The sequence below is a fragment of the Genypterus blacodes genome, unplaced genomic scaffold (genome assembly GCF_046128005.1).
Source record: "Genypterus blacodes isolate CSIRO-AG114 ecotype Tasmania unplaced genomic scaffold, CSIRO-AGI_Gbla_v1 ptg000073l_1, whole genome shotgun sequence".
Classification (NCBI taxonomy): Eukaryota; Metazoa; Chordata; class Actinopteri; order Ophidiiformes; family Ophidiidae; genus Genypterus; species Genypterus blacodes.
In genome coordinates this window covers 5,487,585-5,512,513 of record NW_027466883.1, presented here as the reverse complement: position 1 = coordinate 5,512,513, position 24,929 = coordinate 5,487,585, and the positions used below count along the sequence as shown (strand labels likewise).

Below are 24,929 nucleotides of genomic sequence, written 5' to 3'. Positions count from 1 at the left end.
CCTTTATTTCCACAGCTCATAGCAAATATATACTAAACATTTATTGCGTGACTCAACCTGATTCTTGTGCATCTTTGTTCCCTGTTGAGCTCCTCTGTTTTGGTTCTTGAGCCGTTTTGGCTCTTGTGTTGATCCTTTGGCCTATCAGCTCCTCTGTTGCAATAGTGCTATGCACCATCTCAATCAGCACTTTCTTCAGCTTATTGTTGGCCTGGTGCAGTTCACGCCTGAGAAGACACGAGAAGCATGCACAAAGCGCCAGCTAGAATTACCTGATAACTTAAGTTTATTTTGTTGACTTAATACAGAAAAGAAATATATAATGTAAAATATATAATGTATAATATTTAGATGAAAGCAACTATGGCTGCAACACAGTGAATATGACTTACCTTTCCTCTTTAGCAGTCTGCAGATCATCTGTGAGCATCTTCAGAAGGTTTCCTCCCTCCTGACCCTCTCGCTCTCTCCTTTGAAGGAGGGTATCCAAGGTTTCCATCTCAGCACGTTTACCTTCCAACTCTCCCTGCAGGCAACCTACTTCTGCACGCAGCTGAAGTGCAAAAGAGTCAGGGATTTTGTGTTAATTAAACCAACAGACACGTAACAGCACCTGTCTGCTTGTCATTTGTTAAATCCTAAAGACCACCATCACAAAGCACCAGAGACACTTAACGCTCAGTATAAAATCAGACCCAAGAAAAGGACAAAAGTAAAGACTCTTCTTGTTAAGTTTTCATCAAAACCAGATGTTGACTCTCACAGATATTGTCTATTTATCTAGAATCATTCCATCATTCAAAACACAACCGAAGTCTTTTTCTTACCTTTCTTTCATACACTATTCCATTCTGTCCCTCTCTCACCATGTCTTCCCTCTCCATTTCCCTCTCTCCTGCCTCATGGGCCCTCCCATCAAACATGTCTCATACAGCCACCTGCCTCAACAAAACAATGCTGTTGCCCCGACAACAGCACCAAGCACCCTCCTTACCTCTCTTACGTCTCTCTTTGCTAAGCCTATGTGTGCGTGCTTGTGTGTGTGTCTGTAAAGCCAAGCTGGGCAGGTGCCATGGAAACAAATCTACACATGCATGGGCTGTTTGTGCCAATTGTTTCACCAGGATTTATTACGAGATATCTACAATTAGCAGGTGTACAGTGCACGTGTAAGTGTCTGTAGAAATCACAAATGCATAATTTAAAGAGTACCGAGCTGTAAACAAAACCATGAGCTTCAGTAAATGCAGGTTTCCCTGGATAATAATCGAGGGGATACAGTAAATGATTAACAGTCCAACACTCCAACACAGAACAGACCCAACCAAAGATACAAAAATGAATGGAAGGACAAAAGTGAGCATCTGGATGAATATGCACACAAAGGCTAAATAAAGCTAATGAGCGATTACAGATTATCCTGCGGACTGATGTGTATGTATTGCACTTTCATTCAAAGAAGAATATACACAAGACCGGTGTGACAATATCTTTCAATCGCTTTCCAAATTTGCTCTGAAGCAAAGAGAAGACAAATTTCAGTGACATTATAATAAGTGTTTATCCATTCTTCTCCTCACGTTTATGCTGTGAGCCTGAATGCCCATGTTTTATTGTCCGTACAACACCATGCACACGGAGATCATTCTTGTCTTAGCCATGGGATAATTCAATATGTAAGGTTTTCACATTAATAAATCTGGGGAGATGTACTACGAAGGAAGCTTGACAGAATTCAGGCCCGTTTCTGTTAGCCGGTCTCGACAAAATCTAAACCCCGCAATCAGGCTTAATAGGAATTACGACGCTGGTAATCTAGATGCTTTCTTAACAACAGCTTTCTTAAAGGGGCAATGCGCGTGCTCCCATAAAAGAGATGTAATTTGCAAACACGAGCTTAAAGTGGAACAAGATTGAATGATCACGTGCGGCATATTTCACATCAGAGGAGCAAAACATTATATTGGAGGGGTTTGAAAAATATATAGCTACAACATCAGCAAAGGGCAAAAATTCCTCCGCCAATAATCTGTAGCGTGGGAAAAGAAGTTCTCTGCAAATGGATTGTTGGTATGCAAAATATCCTTGCCCTGCCTGACGAAGAGACGTCCCTAAATGTTGTGTGCATTTGTTCAACAGGATCCAGGAACGGTGGTGCTCTTTCCCAAAGGAGTCAATTGCTCATCAGACGGAGCTTTAGATTTCATGCCAACTTAGCTTGAGCTTGCCTTGTAACAGGCTAGCTGAGGAGCATAAGTAACTGTGGCGAAAGAGCGCAATCATCAAGTGAGGCAGGTTTGTGACATTGGGGGAAATTTAAAAAAAAAAAAAAAAAAAAAAAAAAAAATCAGACTTGAGCCTGGAGTTCATCTTAATTTGCATCACAGTACACTTACGCTAACCCCCTGGTTTCGCTTCACAACAACAATGTTAAAATGTGTGGAAAAATTGGAGTGTGTGTGTATTGTGCGTGTGTTGTGTTCATAGTACCTGGGCCACCACAGCATCCAGCTGCTGTAGCTGGGCAGTGAGCTGGTTCATTTTGTCTTTGTAGCCAAGTTCCTTCTCATCCTGTTCAGATACGAAGTTGCGCCTCAGCTCTTCAAGCGCCGTCTCCTTCTGCTCCTCAAATTCCCTCTTCAATGAAAGCAGTAGTATGGATATAAATTAGGAGGAGCAAATAAACACCTTAAACATTCTAGTATAACTACTACAATCCCTGGTCGTGTCCTACTGCCTATTCCAGGATCTAATGTGGTGGAAAGGTAAAAAGTTCAGCCATAAATCCTTTGGCATTTGAGTGTAAAGAGCTCATATCCATCCCATGTAGCTGCTGTTCAGGCGGTGGAAATGGACACAAACACAATACCCAGGCGCAGAGGTAGAGAAGAGACACGTCTGTATGATGGTGCAGGGGAAACTGGGTATTTAAAAAAGCACCAGATAAAGATGCATCTCTGGGAATATAATGTTGCAGCAGAGCTTAGAGGAGGGCAATGCCACAACACATGCTTCAGCTCTATAATCCCAACTATTGCATAAGGAGTGAACATCCAGTATACATGCAGTTCAGGAATGATCAGCTGTTACAGATGAGTAACTATTTGCAGCATTGCATTCCAAGGGTTTTTTATATCAGAGCCTTTGGTAAAGAATGACCCCAATAATTCCCCAACTTCCCCCCCGTCTAACCCCCATCTGTCCCAGGTATTGCTCTGTATACCTTTAGCTGAGTAATCCTATCCTGCAGCTTCTCCTCTGATTGGACTTTGAGGAGCTCTACTTCTTCTACAAAGTGTTGCCGTTGCCTTGATGACTCCTCCTTAAGTTCTCTGCGACACGCCTCCAATTCTCGGGCAGAGACAGCCCTCAGCTCCTGCGGCAGGGCAAATGTAGTTTTGTTTTATACCACAATATCAGCCATTATACTTTCGGAAAAAAAAATAAATAAAAAAAATAATCTGTGCCTCAAGTTAAAAAACTCCAACAGATGGACAGTGATGGTAATCTCTTTCTACAGTTTTGCAAGAACCACAGAGACAAGAACTCAACAGCCAACTATTTAAAAGGAAAACTTGAAACGCACGCACGCACGCAGTGTAATGCCTTCTAATGCATGATACAAACCTGTAACTGGACTCGATGTTGTCCCACGAGTTGCTCTTTCTCAGCATTGTAGGTATGTGACAGGTCCTCAGCAGCATTGCTGTGTTGCTTCTCAAGCTCGAGAACCTGAGACAGCAGAAAGCAGTTAAAAAAAGGAAAACAAATTCGGAAAATTAACACAAACACTAATCATGAAAACAGGGGAAAGTCAATACCTGTTTCTTAAGGGACTCCAGAGCCTTGCAGTGTTCAACATCTAAGGCCTCTTTCTGTGTAGAAAGCTCGGCCTGTAAAAGAATAACATTTTATACAACCATAAACTGGCATAAACAATAGTATGCCAGAAGCTAAGTTGAGGTGCACTTCTTCACTCTCACCTTGTGAACATGGCTGAGCTCAGCTGCCATGGCACCAAACTTCTCCATGTGCAGCTGTGCCAGCTCCTTCTTCAATTCCTCCCTGATGGACAGCTGCTCTGCATGGTGACACTCTATTTTCTGTTTGTGCTCCACTCTCTGGTGATTCAGGTCTTCACAATGCCTCTCTTCAAGCTGAACCATTTCATCACGCAGGGTCTGACATTAAAAACAAAACAGTAATGAACAGATATGCAAGAACCCGCATTTCTAATGACAATAAAACATTCCTTAGAGTACAGCATGCTATTTGCCAAGTTTGTATCTGCTTACTTGCACTTCCTTCAAATAGGTGGCCTCCAAAGTGTCCATATTACCCAGCATTCTCCTTTCCAGTTCATCCTTCTCTTCCTGGTGTTTGCGAGCAAACTCTGCCTCTTGGGCCTCAAGAAGAGCCTGATTGGTCTCTTGAAAGACGGCCTCCAGACTATTAAGCTCTGCCTTTCGTTGGGAATCAAGGGCCGCTTCCAAGGCAACAAGCTCAGCCTTGTACTTGGATTTGAGCTCATCTGCTATAGCAGCAAGCTGATTTCTGTGCCTGGCATTGAGTGAATCTAGTTGTGCTTTGTGTTTGGCACCCATTGTGTCCAACTCTTGGGAATGTTTACTTTGCAGTGTTGTCTTTTGATGTCCTAGCTCAGTTTGATGTTTGTTCTTCAGCTCAACCAGAAAGATCTCCTCTTTCTGGGCTAAGCAATGCTCCAACACCATTTTTTCCTCTTGGAACCTAAACCCACAGACAATATCATCACAACTTTCAAATGTTTCAATGACAGGAGAACATTCCAAGCATCCTGCAACATAGGTCATTTTACAACATTCACTTCTCACACCTAAAAGCTGAATCTTTTTACCTCTTTTTGGCTTGGCTTAGCTGCTCTTCACGTTGCTCATGGAATTTAGCAGTGAGCTCCTTGACTTCAGTTGCCATGCAACTCTTTGCCCTCTGCAGCTCACCATCATACTGGGCCTCTAGTCTCTGCCTCAATACCAGGACTTGGGGGACTGAAAGACATAGAAACATGTCGCAGAATGAGGATCTGCACTGATTTAATACCTTTTCCCAAAAAGTAAAATTCAGCTTCTACTCATATGAACCCGCAAATTTCTTCTTACCCTCATCATTGTCCAGTGCAGCCTGTAGAGACTTTAACTTCTCCGTTTCTTCCTGGAGTTGCTTTTCAAGGGATTGTTGCTCCTCCACTTCTTTCCCAAGTTCAGCCTTTAGGGCTGAGAGCTGAGCTTCATGCTTCTCTTGGAGCTCCTCTATGAGACTCTGTATCTCCTCTGCATTGAGTTCTCCCTCTTGTTTCTGAGCTCGCTCTACACAAACTTGCAGCTCTTCAGCACCAATCGTTTTCAACTGCAGCAATTGACAGGACAGTAAATAATCGTTATATATATTATATCGTTAATTTGAAGCATGCATTTTTGTCTGCCTCTATATTTGATATTTAGACTTTCTTGTATGCAGGGGTGTGCATGTTTACTACCTGTTGGGTGTTGTTCTTCATTTCTGCCTGTTGATTCAAAGCAGCTAGTCTGTTTTCCAAGGTTTGGATGATTGTCATTCTTGACTGCAACTCTTCAGTCTGAGACCACATCCTCTGTTCAACCTCCACCTAATTAAATATCAGCAGTATGGTTGGCTTCTTCATCATTTACCCAATTTCAATAACCTTGCATTTATGGAATAAATAATAAATAAAAAAATAAATTATCCCTTTCCATGTACAAAACCAAAAATATTTTCTCACCTCAACCTGTTGTGCTGCTTCCAGACTGACCCGTGTTAGTTCTGGAAAAAAATATTAAAGGATATTTTCTTTAGCAACCCCTTTAATACCAATGATTGATTTTTTGCGGTCAATGACCATTTATATACGTGATACCTCTTAAATGACTTTCAGAAAGCCTGGCTCTGAGCTGCTCAAGCTCCATGGCATGACGAGACTTCATCTCCTGCAGGTCTTCGTAATAATGATCTGTGAGGTCTGAGCGAACCTAAAGCAAAATAAAAGCGAATGAAAGTGTAAGATGCATGACCATTTATGTGCCATCTTTTCTAGTATGTATTAAGTGCTGGAAGACAGCTAGACTGAATTTGTGTCTAACCTGGAACAGCTCTTCCTGAAAGGAAAGGGACATAGAAGAGCGCAAGCTGGACAGCTCCATTGTGTGTTTATCTTGAAGTTGCAGATGCAAACTGTCAAGCTCATCCTGGAAAAATGCCAATGAAAATCACAACACAGAAGTACATCACCACTTTCAAAAATCTGTAGAAGCCCAGATAAAACCAGGGACCTTCCAATTCCTAGACGACCACACTACCTTCCTGAGCCAGGTTGTTAAACTGCCTTTATACAATGCGTTGCCAACATATACATACCTTGTGTTTCTCCAGTTTGAGGACATTATCCTCTCCCTCTTCATCGTGACTTTCAGATGTAATACTGAAACAGAGACGAAGGGGACTGATAAACAGAGACCTCAGTGTGTGTTTGCCGTACAATTATCGGATCTTACACATAGATGTACAAATATACCTGGTATCAGCAGTTTTCAGCACAGAATCCTCCAAGGCACTTTCTACCAGTCTCAGCTGCAGCAGAGCAATTTCCTCCCTATAGCTCTCCTCTGTTGCCCGTAACCGCTGCTCAAAGTACCTTAAAAAAGGAGTATGAAATAATTAAATGTGTGTGTGACTAATTATTTCCTTAGGGTATACGTGAAATAATACAGATACCATCCTCAATCTTGTGAAGCTTGCCCATGGCGAATACACCCCATTTGCAATAATACACGACTATGCTTTGGGACTCATCATAGTGTGTACGTGCATGCCTGTTTGTGCTCACATACCTCCTTAAGCTCTCCAGCTCAGCCTCATTCTGCTCTTTGATCTCCCGTCTTTGTTCATTAAACTCTGTCTTGAGGCGCTCAATGTCATCAACACGAGATGAGCGAGCCAGCAGCTGCTCCTTCAGCTCTGTGAGGCGAGGATAACAGGGTTAATAAAAACAGATAAGAGCAGGTAGAAATGGGCATACACACATGATGGAGGACATGCCTCTAAATATTATACAGAGATTGATCAATAGTAACAGTCATTGTGAATGCAGTAAAATGTGTTCTTACATGTCTACCATGAAAGTGCAATATAGAATCTCATGAATTTTATCTAAATTCACTGGATGAAAGAAAAGCATTCAGATGTCACACAGGGTTCAGATTACCCACCTCCCAGCTCTTGGCGACTTGTTCTCATGCTCTCCAGCTGAGTCCACAGCTGACATACTTCCTGGTCCGAGTTCTGCCTCAGCGTGGCCTTCTCCTCCTGTAAGCGCGACACCTGGTTCACAGAGAACAAATGTAATTTTCTGAAAAGTGAAAAATATGAAGCATATTCTTAAAACTAAACTACAAATATAGGTCAGTGATACTGTGCTGTTAACACATCTTGATCATCATCAGTAAACCATTTCATTTTATCTTCTTGATTTAATCTCTATTGTAAAACATATATTGCAATCCTGTGTTGTTTTCTGTGGTGGAGGGAGTACAATTGCAGGCTTAAGATTGTGTTGGAGAAAATATGGACAAAATGATTGAAATGTTCAAAATGGAAAAATATAACTATAAATAGGAGGGAAAAAAAGATCAAATACAATGATGTGTACTAAATGAGTCAAACTACAGGCCGCAGTTTTATGGGCGCTGTGAACTCACTTCTTGTTGCAAGTGCCGCTCTTTCTCCTCTAGATGGTGTGCTTGCTTTTCTTTCTCCTGTAGCACCGCCTTGTGACTCAAAACCAAATCCTCCACAGCACCTAAGCAGGATTCACATCACGGCAAACAAAACAAGCATAATTTGTAATGTGTCTGCTTGGACTAATGTCATGCTGAAGCTGTCAATAGGGCTGTAGTGCAAGACAATTGCCATAAGAGAAAGTCAAAACGGACAACAGGCTAGGAGGATGCAACTTACGGGCAGCTGCATCTCTATTAACGATGGCTTCTTTCAGCTGTTGCTCTAGTTTCTGCTTTTTTTCCTTAATAGATGAGAGTTCTGAAAGGCTGTGAGATAGTGAAGTCTGGGTTTGGGAAAGGGAAGCAAGAGTGCTAGCTAACTCTCTCTGGGTGTCAGCAAGTCTGCTCTGGGTTTCTGTGAGAGAGGTCTTCAGGTTTGACAGAGAGAGCTCAGCTTCCTCCCACTGTAACTTTAAAGCCTGAGAACAGAGGCAAAAGAAAAAGATGAACAGAAAGGAAATGCATTATTAAAACAAAGGTAAAATCAGTGAAATATGCAATATAATGGGAGTTCAGTTGTTGAAATCATAAAATTACAATGATTAAAAGGCATTATTTTTGTTAAACTGACCTGCATCTCTTTGGCCTGTTTTTCCTCCATGGAAGCTCTCTCCTGAGCAACACAAGTCTCCCACTGCTGCTTCAACTCATCTGAACAAGTATAAAAAGATAATCAATGATAATAAAAAGAAGAAGAAGAAGAAGAAGAATTCACCCATGTCAAAACTTTTAAAGGTTAGATTTGTCAATGTGTTCTACATTTCCCTGAACAAGCTTCTAAAGAGTAAGGGTGACTCATCTGTATCCAGAATAGCACACCTATGTTCAGAGCACCCAGAGGCAAAAACAAAAAGGAACAAACCATTAATTAAATAAAAAAACTCACCCATGTCTCGTTGATGCAGCTCACGCAGACTCTCCCGTTGCTCTCGGCTCTGTTCTCTGATCGTGTCCAATTCCATTTGGGCTGAACTCTCCCACTTCTCCTTCAGAGAGGCCTGTATCTCTGTGAGACTTGACTCTTGCTTGGCCTGGGAGAAATCCAGCTGCACGTGAAGGAAAAAGGCTCACAATGTCATACTTATATTTCATGGATCTAACTAATGCCTATTATCTAAACAATGTAATTGGGGCGCAAAGGTTAAACTAAATTAAATTGATATTATGTAAACATTATAAAAACCACATACTTAGTAATGGTTTGGTAAAAAAGATTTATCTTTCTGTTTATTCTCATGCATGTTTTTAATTGTAAGAAGCGATAGGGGACCCTGTGTACCATGGCCTGCTGCAGTTCAACCTGGTGGGCAGCCTCCATGCTTTCCCTCAGCTGACTGAGCTCCTTGTTGTGTTCGTCATTGAGCTGGGACACCGTCCTCTCGTGCACACGTTCAGTCACCTATACAGGAAGGAGGACAGTAAAACAAATTTTTTAAAAAGGAGCAATAGGGAAAGCGGAAGAGTGAGAGAAGCATGAGCTGACGTTTGAATACTTCGGTGAATGCACCGCTCTGACCAACATAACTGGAATACCTGTTTGATTAGGCTGAGCTGTCTCTTCTGGTCTTCTTCTACAGAAGCCTTTTGCTGTAGCAGCTCTGTCTCCAAGCGGGTGTTCAACTCAGAAATCTAGGAATTTTGCAAATCAAGATATCATGGCCATTACAACATTGGTTTCAGCTAACAATATTACACGGATTAGTAAATAGACAATGGGTAACAATGAGCAGACATCAGAGCATTCAAAAAATTCAAAAAAAGTACATTTGACCTCACAATTAAATAATATTTTCAAAGAAGAATTCCATCATGAATTTGTTGCCTTGTTGTTTCTGTAGAATCCAATGTGTTCGTTTGTTAATCCCACCTCTTGTTGATGTTTCTCCAACAGATCTTTTATCTCCAGTTGGTTACACTTCCTGAGATTCTCTGTAGCCTCCTCTACAGCCAGAACCTGCTTCTCCAGTAGAGCCTTCACCTCCTCCTCCTTCTCCCGTCTTTGGTCCTCTAGGAGATGCCGCACATTAAGCAGCTCTTTCGCCTTCTCCTGTCGCTCTTCCTCCCATTTCTCCTTCACTTCGGCCAACTGTAAAATTATTTTATATATGTCAACTTGTGGGCAATGCCTACTCAAACAGTTTAGAATCAAAATGAGCAAAACACAAATTATTCTAAATACATAATCCATCTCACCTCATCGTCCTTGGCCTTTAGCAAGTTCTCAAACTGTTCAAGTTCTTCCTCTAGCACCTGTTCCATTCTTTGAATCTGTCCATCCATCTCTTCCCCTTTCCTCCTGTGCTGCTCCCTCTCCTGCACACTCTGGGCCTGTGCCTCCTCTAGGTTAGTCAGATTTTGTTTCAGACAGAGGAGCTGAGATTCCAGTTCACTCCTTTCACTCAAAGCCCTGTCTAGACTGACTTGGCTCTTCTCCAACTGTGCCCGCAGTCTCTCCACCTCTGTTTGGGCACTCAGGACCTGAGCGTGCGCCTCATCGTGGCCCTTTAATGCTGTGCCAAGCTCCATAGTCCTTTGACCGAGTAGGGCTGCTGTGGATTTATGGCTGGATTTAGTCTCCTTTAGCTCTGACAGGAGCTGGTCATGATGAGCCTTGAGAAAGAAATAAAGAAATGCTCATGACATGCATTAATGTGTGACAAATGTAACACTGAACAAATGAAACTAAAGAGAAAGGAGGAAACATGCCAAGCAATCAATGTGGTTTAATCTGGCATACCTGTAATGTTTGTAGCTGGTTGTCCTCTGTGCACTCAAGGTTCTGTTTGGCTGGATCTCTATCGTGATTCATCTCCGGCTCCCCGTTCAGCTCCTGGTTCTCCACTGAGGGAAAGTCAGTAGTGAGGAGCGGTGAGGTTTCCTCTTCCTTTCTTAACATCACCTCATTCTCATTTTCTCTTTCTTGCAATAAGGCACAGAGTTTGTTCTTGAGATTGTGGTGTTCATGGCCTGTTAAGTTCATCTCCTCCTCAAAAGACCTCCTCTTCTCCTTTTCGTCTTCAAGTTCCCAGAGAGCTTGCTTGAGCTCTTCTGTCACTTCGGCCCACCTGGAGACAAAGATGATTTAATTGTTATTTTACTGAAGACACTGAGAATGAAGAAGAATATAGGTATAAAAGATTTCACCAAATTTCACTTTCTACACACTGAATGAAAATTGTCAGATACAAGCAAAGAACTTGGTGCATTGACATCATGGGAACGACTAAAGAAAGAAGCACATAGCTCAGTTAAAATCATCACCTGCTCCTGGCCTCCTCCAGTTCTTCGGCACTCTTGATAACTTCTTCTGTCAATACATTTAGATCCCTGTCTTTCAGAGCCAGCTCCTCGCGGAGCTCTGCACACTGCTGATTCAGCAGCTCTTTTTCCAGGTCTGTGTCCTCACAATGGTGTTCTGAACCCTCACTCATCGCATCCTGGCCTGCAGACAAATTCATAAACAGCCGAGATGGAGAGTGCGGATGGGAATCATCAGCCAGAGGAATACCAGGGGAGCGCTGTGGAGAAGAAATGCTGTGGATGTTGTAGACTTCATAGTGCGAGTGTGAAACCGACAAGTCAACCTGGTCGTCAAACACGTCACTGTTCAGCTCAAAACTGTAAAGACAAAAGGGCAGAGACATAAACATTAGAGAGTTGAAAAAAATCAGTAAAATTTCACTCACCCATTAAACAAATGCAGATGATGTTTAATAGAATGAGCAACCATAGTTCATCCTGCCTAAAAGAGACACAAATACATATTTAGCATTCTTCTGACCTGTAGTTTGCAGTGTTGTCCAGCACACTGTGTTGTTCAAAGCTTTCGTTAGCCACTGAAGATTGTGAATGTCCAGGGTGAGCAGAGGACAAGTAGCGTTCCATCAGGTTGTCATCATTCAAACTGTCCTGATCAGGTCCACATTCCAGATCGGGCTCATCCATGCCAATGCTGTCATCGCAACTAATACCAGCTCTTGCTTGGTTCTGCCTGTTCTTAGAAGCTTTTAGACTCATGACCTCTTCTTCTCTATACTCGAGCTCTTTTTCCCTCTCTTCCAACAGCTGCTTGATTCTCTCCACTTCCTCCCTGTGCTCTTCTTTGAGACTCCTCATCTCTTCTTCCTGTATCCGCTTTTCGTCCTCGAGGCTCCGAAGATGGAGGGCAGAGGTGGCAGCCTCCTCAGAAAATCTCCTGTCTGCCTCATCCCTCTCCACCTGCAGCCTCTCCCTTAGGTCCTGAACTTCTCTGTTTAGCTTCTCTTTCTCATCCTTGTACTGCTGCACTTCTAGGCACTGATTTTGGACTTGGACCAACTGAGACTGGAGGTCCTGCAGCTGTGTCTGTCTTTCTTTTCGCTCTTCCTCTCTGCCTTTTTTCTCTTCCTCCAGTAAAGATATGACGTGTTGGTGACTCTTTCTCTCTTTTGCAAGTTCGGCACATACGCAATGACTTTTGTCCCTTTCTTCTTCCAGCTCAGCCCTCAGTTTTAGAAGGACAGCGTCCATCTCCGTGTCACCGTCATTGCTGAAGTCATCCAGACTTGATGAATTGGAGCAAGGTCCTACACTGCCTGGCTCTTTTGAAGGTGCCTCCTTATGTTTGATGTCTGCATCTTGAGAGGAATGGCCAGGCTGTGTGTGATCCTGCAGAGCATTATGCACTTCAGCTCTTGACTGATGTTTGATGCGTAGAAACTCTACACTGGTCTGTGTGAAAGAAAGACAATTCAGACAAGATTAAGTTGACTTTCCATTCAGTTGATGAGCATAAGATATTCCTCTCTGGTATCAAGGGAAGATATTCAAAATGTGTCTTTCCTTCCAATACACTCCATTTCTAGAGTTTAAATTATTTAAAACTCTCAAACAGGGAATAGGTTAACAAATCCTCTCTCTCCTGTCTGGGAACACCATATTCTAAATTCCAAAACAAACATCACCAGTACAAACCTGATGTTCTAATGATTCAAAAGTCTCACCTAAATCAGCTTGCTTTAGTTACCAATACTCTCATTGTTCTATATATCAATATAATGATTAAAAAGGTCTTTCTGATATATTCTAGTGTTTCTGGCTACACCAAAGCTGATGATGTCAGTGACTTAGCCGAGTGGCATATGGGTGAATATACCTGCTGGAGCTGTCTCTGCAGGGCCTGAATCTGACCAGTAAGGGACTGTGCCTCCAGCTGGAACTGGTCTCTACTGGCATGGGCTTCCTGTAAGTTGGAGCTAAGCCTGGCAATGATCTCATTACGTTTCTCCACAGCCTGCTGTAATTGCTGTAAATGTTATAGAGGCTGGATCAGTTTGAGACAAACAGTGATAAGACTGGATTATATCATGCTGAAAAAAGGAACAGGGCCATCATATCAAGTAAGAGAGGCCACGGACGAACACAAAAAAACAGAATAAAACTGAAAACAGAAGAAATATGAGCAAACTTTTTGCAGATTGAGAGTTGTGTTGCCAATAACATTGTGATGAAAGCGACAGATGGACAGTAAATTTAACTCTGGATATACAGTACATTGTTGATGAACTGTGCTACATTTAAAGATCAGTGCAGCAAGCAGACACCCCGAGGAACACTAATTCACACAGCAATGCCATAACAAGAATCTTATCTTTCCTCTCTGAAAACGTATGTATACCTTTAGCTGCTCTTTGCCAGTCAGTGCCACTAGATCTTCTTCTGCAAACTCTTTCACAGGGGACAGGCTATGCTGTGGACTGGAGGGCTGGGCTGGGGTATTCTTCTGTTGTTGTTGTTGTTGTTGCTGCTGCTTCTCCTGGACCTTTGTTGCCCTGGTCTTTTGAGCGCCCTGAAAGTTAAATCCAGATTTGCCAAAATTTAAATCACATTTGTGTGGTCAGCAAAATCTCCGGGCATACATTTGTCGTGTGCATGTATTGTAATGATGTGGGTGAACCTTCACTTTAAAACATGGAGAAAATGGGTTTAAAACAGCGAGAAAATGGAGCCATAGATAATCCTTGTCAAGTTGCTATGACAACATGCCCTACAGGAAAACTGATGGTTACTGACCTATTTCTCTAATGTATGATTGCAGAGCCGGGGGGAGGGACCTCTTGTTAAGGCATAGTGAATGGACAAATTAAAACATACAGGTCCACTACTGTGACCCCTGAATAATGAACACACCCAAATACTAATACACCTATTACGCAATAATGTGCGTCATGTGAAAATGACAAATGACTTCAATTAAGGCAGAAGACCATGGGGTTCATTGAAAACAAATGCTTTTTCTTACGACATAATTGATGATAAACGGTATTGAATTCAGTGATGTACCTCATGGTTGGTCTTGCCGTTCACGTTCGCGTCACTGGTTGATGGGAGGTCTGGTCCTATGCTGCGATCTTGCGTCGAGCGGTCATTCTGAGAGTCAGCCTGGCCCTTCCTCTTCTGCGTCTTTTTCGCCGCCCCCGCACCGTCACTTTTCGCGCGCTTCTGTCGGAAGCTAGCAAGCTGCGTAGGAAGGACAGCGAGAGGTAAATGGACACGTAGGTCAGGACCGCCGAGCACCACCAAACCATCAGCATGGTGAAGCTCAGGGACCCCTGGCGAGATGGCACCAATGGCCAAGCTTCATCTTCTCAATAGAGGAATGGGAAAAAGAGATAATCAAAAAAAATCATTCTCAAATCAATAGCCATAACCATACTTGCACATATGCGTATGATTATGATTTCCCCCAATGTGCTGAAGAATGAAGATTATTCAGATGAGTTAGAGCAAAAGGACAGCGCCCAATGAAGCAAGAAATCCAAAAGCCAAAACAGGCGGCAAGTTCAAACTCGGAGACAAAATGGTCAAATCTTTCCTATTCTCCAGAAAGGCAGTTTCAAGACCATAGGGAAAACTATTTTCCTGCTGGCACTCAACCTCTCAGCAGACCATAAAGAAAACAAGAAAAAAGTCCATATCAGTCACTGCATTTTGGCCTGTGGATGCGTCAAATACAGCTCACGGCTTTTTAAAAACCAACATCTCTAGACAAGCCACAGAAGAAGAAGAAAAAAACACTTTGCTGGAATTGTTACAAAAATCTAGCCAAGACCATTTCTCTCAGTCAGTTCTGTTCTGTAAGCAGCTTAAATCAGCTTATGTCAGTTCATGAAGCTCTCAGTTACTCAGTCAATCACCGACATCTTCTCGCGCTGCCTCATCAAAGCAGCTGCTGTACTATTAAGATGTCGATCTCCATTTCCTCTTCCTAAAATTCCCTGCCAGTCTACAGATCAGTTGGATCCACAAACTCTGGATGGAAGATGACAAGTGTCTAGACTAAAGGAAGAGGGTGGAGACAGGGAGATGCATTCACACTGAGAGGAGGAGGAGGAGGCAGAGCTTTGTGCGTGGCGAGCAGCATCAAAACGTGTGTACGTGCAATTCAATTTGAGATCACATGGCCCCGGGAGATTCACTTGTTGCTCTGTGCGATGAGTCACATACATGTGCATGAAAACAAGGTGTCTGGATGTGTGCACTTTATGACAGTGCTCTCTACCCTCTCCTACTCTTAAAACCATGTCCACGATTGGTTTGAAATCGTTCACTGCCCTCAGCTCTATCACATCATCACCATCTTACATCAGTTTTCTTATTCATTACCATCTGAAACCCCACCCTCCCTGCCTTTACAACACTCTGATCACTGCCTCTGCCTGCCACAAAGCACACCAGCCTGATGAGCTATGCTTAGCCCAAGGCCACTTCTGCAGTGCTGCGAGTATGAATAACCAGAGCACGAGAGCTTACAGGGGCCACATCACATCTAACTGGACACGATACTGAACACTGACATTGTTAGTCTAACAATGCCGACATCAAAACAGGGACAAGCTGCTATGTGTACGGTGGTCGATCTTTTTGAGGCTGTACATCCATCCAATTCATTCATTCATTCATTGTGGAAAAATCAGAGCTTTTTATTGTACCAAACGCAGCAAAGACGACTGACAGCGCAAATCACCATAGCAACACCATCCAAGTGAGACGCAAGCGTTCTGTATTCAGCCTTTCCAAACCTCATGGGCTCATTGCACCACCTGATGGCCTACAGACAGCACAACAATGTGATGCAATGCATGCAGTCATATTTGACAGCAAAGACTGAATTTATAATCTGAAGTGTGAGCCATTGATTTATGAAGTGTAAACTTTGATTTTCTTATTTGGCAGGGATGATTTCACAGTTAAGAAAAGCAGTGGAGAAAGGCCCAATTTACTTCCCAAGAGAAACACAAAAGAGGCAGAAATCACACGGGAACAGTCCACAAACCCACATAACCATAACAAACTCAACCTTCTCTGCCAGTCACCAGTTATTCTACTTACCGACTGGCTGTGTGACATGTTTGAAGATTTCTGTCACAGGGAATATCAGGAATATCAGTGGAGTTATTTTCTAAGTAAGCATAAAGCATATGAGGAAACACTGACAGTCTCAATGTGCTCTAACAATGTTTTGCTCCAGGCTTTGTCTATACAATGTCAAATACCTGACAAATCCCAGAGATTATGTCTTAATTTTGTCTGACCAACCGTTAAAAAGTTGTGAGCTGTTTTTGTAACAATCGGTTGATTACTCGTAGAAGCCCTGAACACAACTAAACACTAAATTTAGGATTTCAAACTAAATGTTCCGCTTTTGTTAGACCATTTATGTTTTTCTGTATTCGTAATGGTGGTAAGTAAAAATGCACCTATATTTTGGGGAGCAAAAGGCTTTTCCCCCCCGATTCGGTTCTCAACAGGAGCTGGAGTTAGTTTTTATTGATAACTACACCAAAAGAAACTAATAACTTCCAAAAAAACATTGTGCTCGTAGCTCACAGGGAACATTTTAATTAAGAGTAAATCTGATTTCCTTCATCTATAAACGTCTTATTCAATCATTTTAGCTCCTGCTCGCATCTTCCCTGCCTCTACTGGACATAAGCCTTGCTTGTAGAGCTTGTAGTAGCTAATGCAGTTCATTGGAAGTTAAATCCGTATTACTGTCAGCTACGCGCAACATGACCTACCACGGCACATGGATCATGCGTTTCATGTATAAAGTTTCATCGAGTTCAAGCGGGCAACCGGGAACCAAGCAACGTAAAACAAACCGGACAATAAACGAACACAAACACTAAACAGGCTTCACAAAAGAGTTAGCTAACTGCGTACTAGCCCGGTCAATGTTAGCAACAAACCTTCGCTCTTCCGGCCTCTAGTTTCCTCTGCCGTTCATCTTCATCCATGTCTTGCTTAAGATAAAACCATTAAATCTTTAGGACGGCAGCCCTAATTTTTTTAAACAAATGCGGCAGAGTTTGAGCATAAGTGAAAACAAAAATCTGTGGGTTACTTTAGACACAACTGTCAACAGATAACATTCAATATGGCCGCCAAGCCATTTCAACTCCGCCCTTATCGCGTTCGCCTGAACGAACAGACCAATAATCTTACCGCCTGTCACATTTCTAGCCAATAGGATCTCTCCTTACTACATATATTCCTCCATGACAAAGTAACGCCCTCCTACTTCATGAATGGCTGAAAACTACCTTCGCTTTGACCAATGAAATGGCTGTTTTCAAAGGCAAAACTTAGATTGACAGCTGTTTTGATCAACGAATGGAGACTAAAACATAAATACAGTACAGAGACCGCCACTTAAGGGAAGCGCGCCACAAGCAGCGGGGGAAGTTTAAACTAGTCTGACAAAACTGGATAGATTAGTTAAAATGTTATAAATGTAGTTATAAGACTGTTTGGATGAAATAGCCAACGACATAAAGGCCAGTTAGGGTTAGCAGTTGGCAGTTATTCGACTGTATCATTGAAATGTCCAAAGTTATTATCTAAAATCAAACGGGACAATTATGGTTTTGTGTATTTTAACCTAGACTTGATCGGATCAGTGTTATCAATATTTAAGAAACTGTAGGTGTGCGACTGGTAAGTTTGCAATTAAAAAATACTCAAGGAAAACATTTCAAAGCAACACAATTATGCCTGCGCAAATGTTGCTGCACTGAAATAGTAAAAATGACACAAGTCACAGCTTTTAATTCATGTCCACAGAAAAATATGAATTTGGCAGTTCAATAAGGCCGAACTGAAGTTACCAAACTAAGAATTGAATATAGCACAACATGATTATGTTGTCAGTTCAAATAAACAAATGACATTTTAAGAAAACATCACATTTATTAAACATCTTCCCACATATAACGTTTTTTCAGAGTTGAACACCTGCTGTATATATTTGGTCATTACGTAGAGCCATAAACCACCAAAATGTATTTTTGTGTACAACCTTTGCCTAAGCAAAAGTATACAGTCATAGAGAAAAAGAAAGACTAAAGAAAACTAGAAACTAAAAGGTCATAGTAAACCTCAAAGCCTCACAACACCAAACAATTGTTTCAGTCGTATAAAAAAAAGAAACATGGACATTAAAAAGGATATACTGTATTCCGTGTGTTATCTTTACTTAATAATTTTCATTTGTGTTAATGGATTGCGTTGTTCTTCATTTTTATTTTGCCTTAACAAATTAAAAGTAGCTTCACAGCAAAATGATTCCATCGATACACAAGAAAATTGAACATCTACTTAACTATACAAGCATGCTGCAAAAGAAAGCAAGGACCTCAAAGATGAAGCTCAGTCTTTGAAATTCATAGATTGTCCATGGACTGTGAAAATGAGTTCATATGCAGATCTTTTGATCCCTGGCAATGTTCAAGATTTGTATATGTTAGCGTTCAGCATCGCTGTTCAATCTAGTCAGAGACGGCTGAGCATTAATACAAACATGGGTTGAGAATGACTGCATCAAGAACTGAACGTATAGCTGAACTGAGCTGCACAGCACATTAGTCCACGTTTCGGTCCACTTGTCTGTGCAATTAGAACATAAGAGGCAACAACAATATCCACGTCTTCCCAGCAACAGCGTCATACAGCATGAAAAACATTGATGGATCGGTACAATCAGTGATGATGACAGTCCTGAAAACTATTAAACAGATCAGAAGTAAGTGGCTGAGTCGAAAAGGCAAATGTTTCCCCATGCTTTTTATGGGCAGTTTCTCTGTCTCTGCATCCTCAGTGAATAACATCCGCTCTCATTCCCCATATTTGAGTCTCATCATGGATGGGCTCTCACAGATGATGCACTCATGCATCTGTGCTTACAAATAGATGGACCAGTAGATGATATTAAAGAGGACGTATGCTCCAGGAAAGACGACTCGCGAGTACTTGTCTATGGCATGGGTGTCTATCCAAATGTTCACGTAGCCTCTGGCTGCCTTCACTTGGCTTGCGATCTGTGGGTCATTCAGCGCCACCTGGGCCAGCATTCGCTCCTGGTGACCATCCGTCTCTGGCATCCCATAATTTCCTGTGTTGTTGATATCCATGGACCCATAGCCTGTGATTTGTGGGTCGATCATCATCTCGTCTGGGTTGCCAATGCCACATGTACACGGCAGCTAAGCACATGAGGTAAAGAAGACAAGTTTACATATGAATAATGAGACTTTACATTCAAACAGCAAAATGGCTGTGTTGAAATTGCCTACAGCTAGATTTGGTGTAGTGTAGGTGAAGTGTAATTACTACAATATACTATAACTTCAAATGATGTTGCTATGATGTAATATGGTTGGCGGTTGGTGATGTGATCAAACTAAACTGCCCTCAATGTAATTTGGTGATGAGTTAGCCACCGATTACTTAACTATGACCTCAGATTCTTTGTGAATCATAACCATGTAATATCAACCTCAAGAGAAGGGTGCTGGAAACCTTTCATGGATGAATATGAATACATTCGTGTGCCAAATTTTCAACATTTCAATCTCTACCCTCTGGACCTGTAAATGAAGTTGGCGTGAAATGTTTGCAAGATGTTTGTGCACGAAATCTCCCTGAGGGTATGTGGGCAATTTGGCTCCATATGCCACAGCATTTGGCAGATGAGAAACAGCAGAAACAGCACATGAGCCCAACTCACAGAAATAATTTGCCGCATAGAGTGAGCCGATTTAAAATTACTGAGTAGAAACCTGGATTCATGTTTAACACTGGTTTCTAACAGTTTAAAAATAAGAGATCTATCAGTGCTTCTATTCAAATCTCTCTTGACTGATAATCAGTACTTGTTATGCTATAATTGCATTTATTATCATCAGTAGCTAATTATATTTTAAGGAGAGAAACTGCTTCACTCTAGTTTAAAGGCTTTATAAATCATATTAGCTCCTGGCGAAATGTGTACTTGATCTGAAACAGCATCCAAGAAGGAACAAAAGGTCGTGTGAACTGCCTGATGAGGCTGTATTCATTATGAAACTAGCTGCCTCACTAGCTGCCTTTTTATTCTACTTGTTTAAAGACTGAGGCGATGTCAGTGACCTGTGTGAGTCAGCCTGTTGGTATGACAAATGTTAACTGCTTGTTGGAAGAAGATCAATGTTAGGTCATTGCACAGCAGGAAAGAAAAAAGCTCTGCTTACTTTTAAAACGTTAGATTAAAAATAAGACATTATGGGAAAAATTATGCAATGTCTTAATTTGTAAATAGCTATTGCCTACACACTTGTTGTTTTATTTACTTATTTATTAGGTTGAAAGTAAGTGAAGTCAAACTGTATAGCCAATAATACGCAACATATTAACTGTAAGAAATCAAAACATTGATTTGAAACTGAGAGTTTCATTTCAATCTGACATCAAATCACACAAAATCCCACTTACTCTCTCCCTCAGCTTCCTCTCTTTCCTCTCCTGCACAGTGGAGAGGTAGTTGACCGCCGCATACTCTATCACGGACAGAAAGACAAAGACAAAACTGACCCAGAGGTAAATGTCCACCGCCTTGATGTAGGAGACCCGGGGCATGGAGGCGTTAACCCCAGTGATGATGGTGGACATGGTCAGCACTGTGGTGATGCCTGGACAGGAAAGACAAACAGATTTGTCACCACATCTGCTGGATCACTGCCATGGACAAATGCAATTAAGTGTTACGTGAAAGAAAGTAACAGAACGAACAAGGAATATCCTGTTTATGTAGGACTGATTTACTCTGATGACTTGTTTGATCTTGCTCCAAGACGTTGTCTGACATTATGACCCTAACACACATCCCTTCACGCTACGCCCCTCCAGCTCCCCCTCTACACTTCATCCCCTCTCACACATAAACACATGATAGTGCTGGATTTCAGGCCAAACCATGAGCAGAGGATGTGAACTACCTAAGGGGACCCGGGCAGGCACGGCCCTGCGATCTATCCAGAAGGAAACCCACGACAGCATGACCATCAAAGTAGCGGGGAAGTAGGTCTGCAGCAAGAAGAAGAAGATGTGGCGCCGGAGGGTGAAATGGATGTACAAACGATTGTACCAGCCTAGGAAGGAGAAATGTGAGTGTCATATGTTAGCAGCTGATATACTTACAAAACCCCATCAAATGTGTATTGAGCTGGTTCCTGGTTATTTTGGCAGGGAAATATAGAGCACAAAATCCAATTTATGCCCCAGGTTGCTCCTGTGAGCTGGAAAGTCAGACTTGATGTTACTGGAAAGCTGCAGGGCTTTCACAGAGGAATTGCAGCACACGTGTTTGGCAGTGGTGTGAGTCTGTTCATTATAGAGTAAGAATGAAATATTAATGCGTAACCCAATTTCATGAGACGAAGTTTCAGTTTGGTAAAGGTCTATAAAGTGAAATGAGATTCAGTGTGGCAATTTTTTTCTTTATGAGCTAGACTTTATTTTATCACGATCTCAGTCTACTGTGGAAGATGAAAAGTGTTTGTGTTGTGGATTACCTGTGCTGCTGTAGAAAGCAAGTTTAGTCGTGGTGTGAAACTTCTGGATGAGGAACTGAGACAGAGATATTCTGTCATCTGTGTCCAGGGATTCATTTCCTTTCTTCCAGTACAGCATCAGGTCGTCGTCTGTATAAGCATCTGCAGGGGGGCAAGATGTGGCAATATGTGTATCAAGTGGAATTGGGACACATTTTAAAATGCTGTACTTTAATGGGTACATAATGTGTGACAGAAGAGGCATAACTAAGAACATTAACTCCCCTACTACTTGGAGGTCATACGCATACTCAATGCATACATCTCTCTCCTACAACCTTACAAGTGGTGGAGCTAAAAAAAGGTTTGTCCTCTGGCAACGTGGCTCTCAAGGAAAAGTCTTAAGTTGACTATAATCAATTGTGTGTTGCCATGGAAATACCAAATCGCTCTGAAAAACACACAGCAATCCACACAATAGATCTTGAAACATCAATTTTTCCAAAATTTCACAGTGAGGGAAAACTCAGTGTCTGAGTGTCTGAGACAGAAAATGGTTTTGTTCTTCTGAGCATGAATGTGTGTGTGAATGTGTGAAATTAAAATGTGGCATAATGGACAAATTCTTATTAGTTTATCCAAATATTTGATCACATTTGTGGTTAAGGGGAAAATTTGAGCTGATGAGACCAAACATCCAGTCACCATAAACACTACGTAACAACCTGTGACGGCCAAGAATATCTTTATTAAAGTTCACCTTTAATGCAGGGTTGGATGGTGGAGCCAAAGTGAGTGACACTGCCATATTACTACCATATACTGCCATGATTAAATTAACACGGTTTTATTCACTGAATGATATGCACTCACAGCTCTCTATCTCCAGCGAACAGGTTTGGGTGTCCAGAGGGAAGCGGCTGAGGTCCATGTTGCACATGGCGGTGACAGTAACTCTGCAGGGGAAAATAGCAGTGACACTCCACATCAACCTCAAACTGCAATTACATTACTTTATTATATGACCAAAACCAAAGAACTGTCTTATTTGTTTTTCAATTTACTGGAGTTTATTGATTCCTTTCTCCCTAATTTTCCATCAAGATGCTTCATATCATGCTGATCATCAAAGAAAAGAAAATGACAAATTCAGGCCTATTGTATTACCTGAGACTGTAAAGCACGTTGCCGTCAGGATAAACCCTCAGCATCACGTTGTCAGTGGTTGTATCGTGGATGAAAGAACGCTTGGAGTGCACAAAAAACATGTCAGGAACCCAAATCTTCTTTACCAGGCGGCTGTCGAAGGTCATACTCTGGTTGTTAGTGCTTGGGAATGACAGTCGCTCGTCCTTCCAATAGTGACGCAGATACAGCGTCATAGTAAAATCCTGCACAAGAAGAAGAAACTACAGTACTGTATCTTGTACATATAGAATGTATCTTTCTTCTGAACTGCATCAGAAACTTATTAGTCAAATATCAGTAATTAGAGTCTCACCATGTCCACCTCAGAAATGGTGTCCAGACTTTCAACCTGAACATCAACTCCAACTGGAATTGGAGGACCTGAAAGTCCACAAATGAAGGTCATAAATTCTGTTCAGTCTGTTGCTGTGCTACAGTTCCTGTACTCTATCTTCAACCTTTTGTTTGGGAATCTGCTTGTGCCACGATTGTGCCATTGTGGCTGGGATCCGTCTTTTGACCTATTTCAGCCTTTTTACTGTGCATCATCCTCCAACAGTACACAAATACAATTAGGTCACAGTAATGATCACAGTTGGTGCAGCGGTGGATGAATGAGTGCTATCCGCTCTACTTCCAGCTGATATGCACATCAAAACCAAACTCTGTAAAATCTAATTTTGTCATAACATGCTGGAAGAGGCATTGTTGTATTTTACGTAACGGACTGCCTTGTGATTAAATGTGGTCAGAAAAATGGCTAAAAATGATGAGGAGCAATAACAAAAAAAACAATTCATATTCCATTACTACCTTCTACCACAATAAAAACAAAAGCTTGGATTCTTTTATCTTTTATAATCCTACAGTCCAAAAAGCTGACATCAAATCCCTCTAATATACAACAAAGCAAAAACACTGTATTAACACTCCTGATGTAAAGAGCTGAGCTCTGATTGCTAAAATTAGGAACTCGGGCAGAGCTTGCAAGGACGGAGTCATTAATGTTTCCAAGAGCTTAACTTACAGGACTCTTTGCCCCAGACCACAGAACCCCTGAGCAGGCATGATCTGGCTGGATGACTAACCATGAAATCTTCGACCTGATATGAACTCAGCATGTACAGGCTGGAGGTTGGGAATGATACCAAAAACAGACAAATAACTGAAATAAATAGCAAATCGTTTGTGTTCTCACCTCCAAATGCCGGTCTCATGGTGAAATCGTGGTCGTCTATTCTGAGGAGCTGCTCCGACTTTGTCATCGGCGATTTTGTCATGTCTGGACTTCTTTTGTAAATTGGACTGCAGAAGGGAGAACAATTTAATGTCAAATAGAAATGAATTTAATATAGGAATAAATATGAAACTCACCTTCCAGGCTTGTGACCTCCTGCTCCATCCATACTGGGGGTTTCTCTTCGGGACCTGATCATTCACATAAATGATAAAGGAATAAATACAAATAAAGAAACAAGAATATTACTTTAACTTTGTATGTTCTACAATAAGTTTTTTGATCTGGTTTATTCACTTTTAAAATGTATTTTCCTTTTTATATGCTTTGTTTAGGGCTTTTTTCTTTTTTTTAGATAAGAATACCATTAAAGTAATTTTTATAACAAATCGCACAAATGGTAATTCCTTATCATGTCCAGTTAGGAGGCAGCTCAGTCCGTCCCTGGTGTGAGTTTTGGAGACAGTAACATCTGTATATGCATCATTTCTTCTCTGCAACATTTCCAGGCCAAATGGCAGTGAAAAACACAACTTCCAAACCCTCCAAAATGGATTATTAGAGTTGAACATGATGTGACAGACAGGGACAAATCCCTGTGACAATCGTGCATTTAGGAAATACCACACAGGAAAGGAAGGGAGGGGGGCGGGGGGGGATTTGACAAAAAAACAAGAAAACATCAACATGACAAAAGCAAAACGATAAAGCAGAAAGAGTTTGTTTTTTTCCCCATTGGGCTCCTGCTGCTGTGTTCTGACGGGCAATAGCTGCTACTCCTGTCTGTCCATCAGCAGCTGGTTCCTAATCCTCTTGGCAGAAATG

The 24,929-nt window shown here is 41.7% G+C and overlaps 2 protein-coding genes across 3 annotated transcripts in view; both read right to left on the bottom strand.

Annotated features, from left to right (window-relative positions):
- pcnt (pericentrin) overlaps positions 1 to 17,244 on the bottom strand; it is a 29,641-nt gene extending 12,397 nt beyond the window's left edge. Inside the window, exons 1-34 of one of the 2 annotated variants that reach the window (XM_076157301.1) lie at positions 17,063 to 17,244; positions 16,203 to 16,232; positions 14,154 to 14,330; positions 13,489 to 13,659; positions 12,967 to 13,116; positions 11,614 to 12,542; positions 11,094 to 11,450; positions 10,570 to 10,897; positions 10,026 to 10,442; positions 9,700 to 9,918; positions 9,366 to 9,461; positions 9,112 to 9,231; positions 8,719 to 8,878; positions 8,404 to 8,483; positions 8,011 to 8,251; positions 7,752 to 7,852; positions 7,263 to 7,374; positions 6,885 to 7,011; positions 6,569 to 6,688; positions 6,412 to 6,475; positions 6,138 to 6,242; positions 5,915 to 6,026; positions 5,780 to 5,820; positions 5,516 to 5,644; positions 5,139 to 5,385; positions 4,877 to 5,027; positions 4,296 to 4,749; positions 3,984 to 4,181; positions 3,822 to 3,893; positions 3,628 to 3,732; positions 3,224 to 3,376; positions 2,491 to 2,637; positions 393 to 553; positions 58 to 227 (exon numbers count right to left, since the gene is read on the bottom strand). In XM_076157301.1, the coding sequence (XP_076013416.1) occupies positions 58 to 227; positions 393 to 553; positions 2,491 to 2,637; positions 3,224 to 3,376; positions 3,628 to 3,732; positions 3,822 to 3,893; positions 3,984 to 4,181; positions 4,296 to 4,749; positions 4,877 to 5,027; positions 5,139 to 5,385; positions 5,516 to 5,644; positions 5,780 to 5,820; positions 5,915 to 6,026; positions 6,138 to 6,242; positions 6,412 to 6,475; positions 6,569 to 6,688; positions 6,885 to 7,011; positions 7,263 to 7,374; positions 7,752 to 7,852; positions 8,011 to 8,251; positions 8,404 to 8,483; positions 8,719 to 8,878; positions 9,112 to 9,231; positions 9,366 to 9,461; positions 9,700 to 9,918; positions 10,026 to 10,442; positions 10,570 to 10,897; positions 11,094 to 11,450; positions 11,614 to 12,542; positions 12,967 to 13,116; positions 13,489 to 13,659; positions 14,154 to 14,330; positions 16,203 to 16,232; positions 17,063 to 17,110 (6,292 nt within the window). In that variant the 5' untranslated portion in view covers positions 17,111 to 17,244. The remainder of the gene's footprint in view (positions 1 to 57; positions 228 to 392; positions 554 to 2,490; positions 2,638 to 3,223; positions 3,377 to 3,627; positions 3,733 to 3,821; positions 3,894 to 3,983; positions 4,182 to 4,295; positions 4,750 to 4,876; positions 5,028 to 5,138; positions 5,386 to 5,515; positions 5,645 to 5,779; positions 5,821 to 5,914; positions 6,027 to 6,137; positions 6,243 to 6,411; positions 6,476 to 6,568; positions 6,689 to 6,884; positions 7,012 to 7,262; positions 7,375 to 7,751; positions 7,853 to 8,010; positions 8,252 to 8,403; positions 8,484 to 8,718; positions 8,879 to 9,111; positions 9,232 to 9,365; positions 9,462 to 9,699; positions 9,919 to 10,025; positions 10,443 to 10,569; positions 10,898 to 11,093; positions 11,451 to 11,613; positions 12,543 to 12,966; positions 13,117 to 13,488; positions 13,660 to 14,153; positions 14,331 to 16,202; positions 16,233 to 17,062) is intronic. The other variant, XM_076157302.1, reaches the window with a different exon arrangement.
- A 1,116-nt stretch (positions 17,245 to 18,360) lies between these two features.
- LOC143006235 (gamma-aminobutyric acid receptor subunit rho-1-like) lies at positions 18,361 to 24,288 on the bottom strand. The gene is made up of 9 exons (XM_076157593.1): positions 24,242 to 24,288; positions 24,066 to 24,172; positions 23,181 to 23,248; positions 22,847 to 23,070; positions 22,553 to 22,635; positions 21,701 to 21,841; positions 21,125 to 21,277; positions 20,622 to 20,818; positions 18,361 to 19,354 (listed from the first exon to the last, which is right to left on the bottom strand). The coding sequence occupies exons 1-9, from the start codon at positions 24,271 to 24,273 to the stop codon at positions 19,052 to 19,054; spliced, it is 1,308 nt and encodes a 435-aa protein (XP_076013708.1). The 5' UTR covers positions 24,274 to 24,288; the 3' UTR covers positions 18,361 to 19,051.
- Positions 24,289 to 24,929: the final 641 nt, after the last annotated feature.

What these genes read in the sequence shown, in the direction of transcription:
- LOC143006235 (XM_076157593.1), bottom strand. Translation starts at nt 24,273, where the DNA reads ATGGATGGAGCAGGAGGTCACAAGCCTGGAAG. An exon ending in TTCGCTGGAGATAGAGAGCT is followed by an intron (nt 21,842 to 22,552) that starts GTGAGTGCATAT and finishes GCCCCCCTGCAG; the next exon opens with ATGCTTATACAGACGACGAC. An exon ending in TGCTTTCTACAGCAGCACAG is followed by an intron (nt 21,278 to 21,700) that starts GTAATCCACAAC and finishes TCTCCTTCCTAG; the next exon opens with GCTGGTACAATCGTTTGTAC.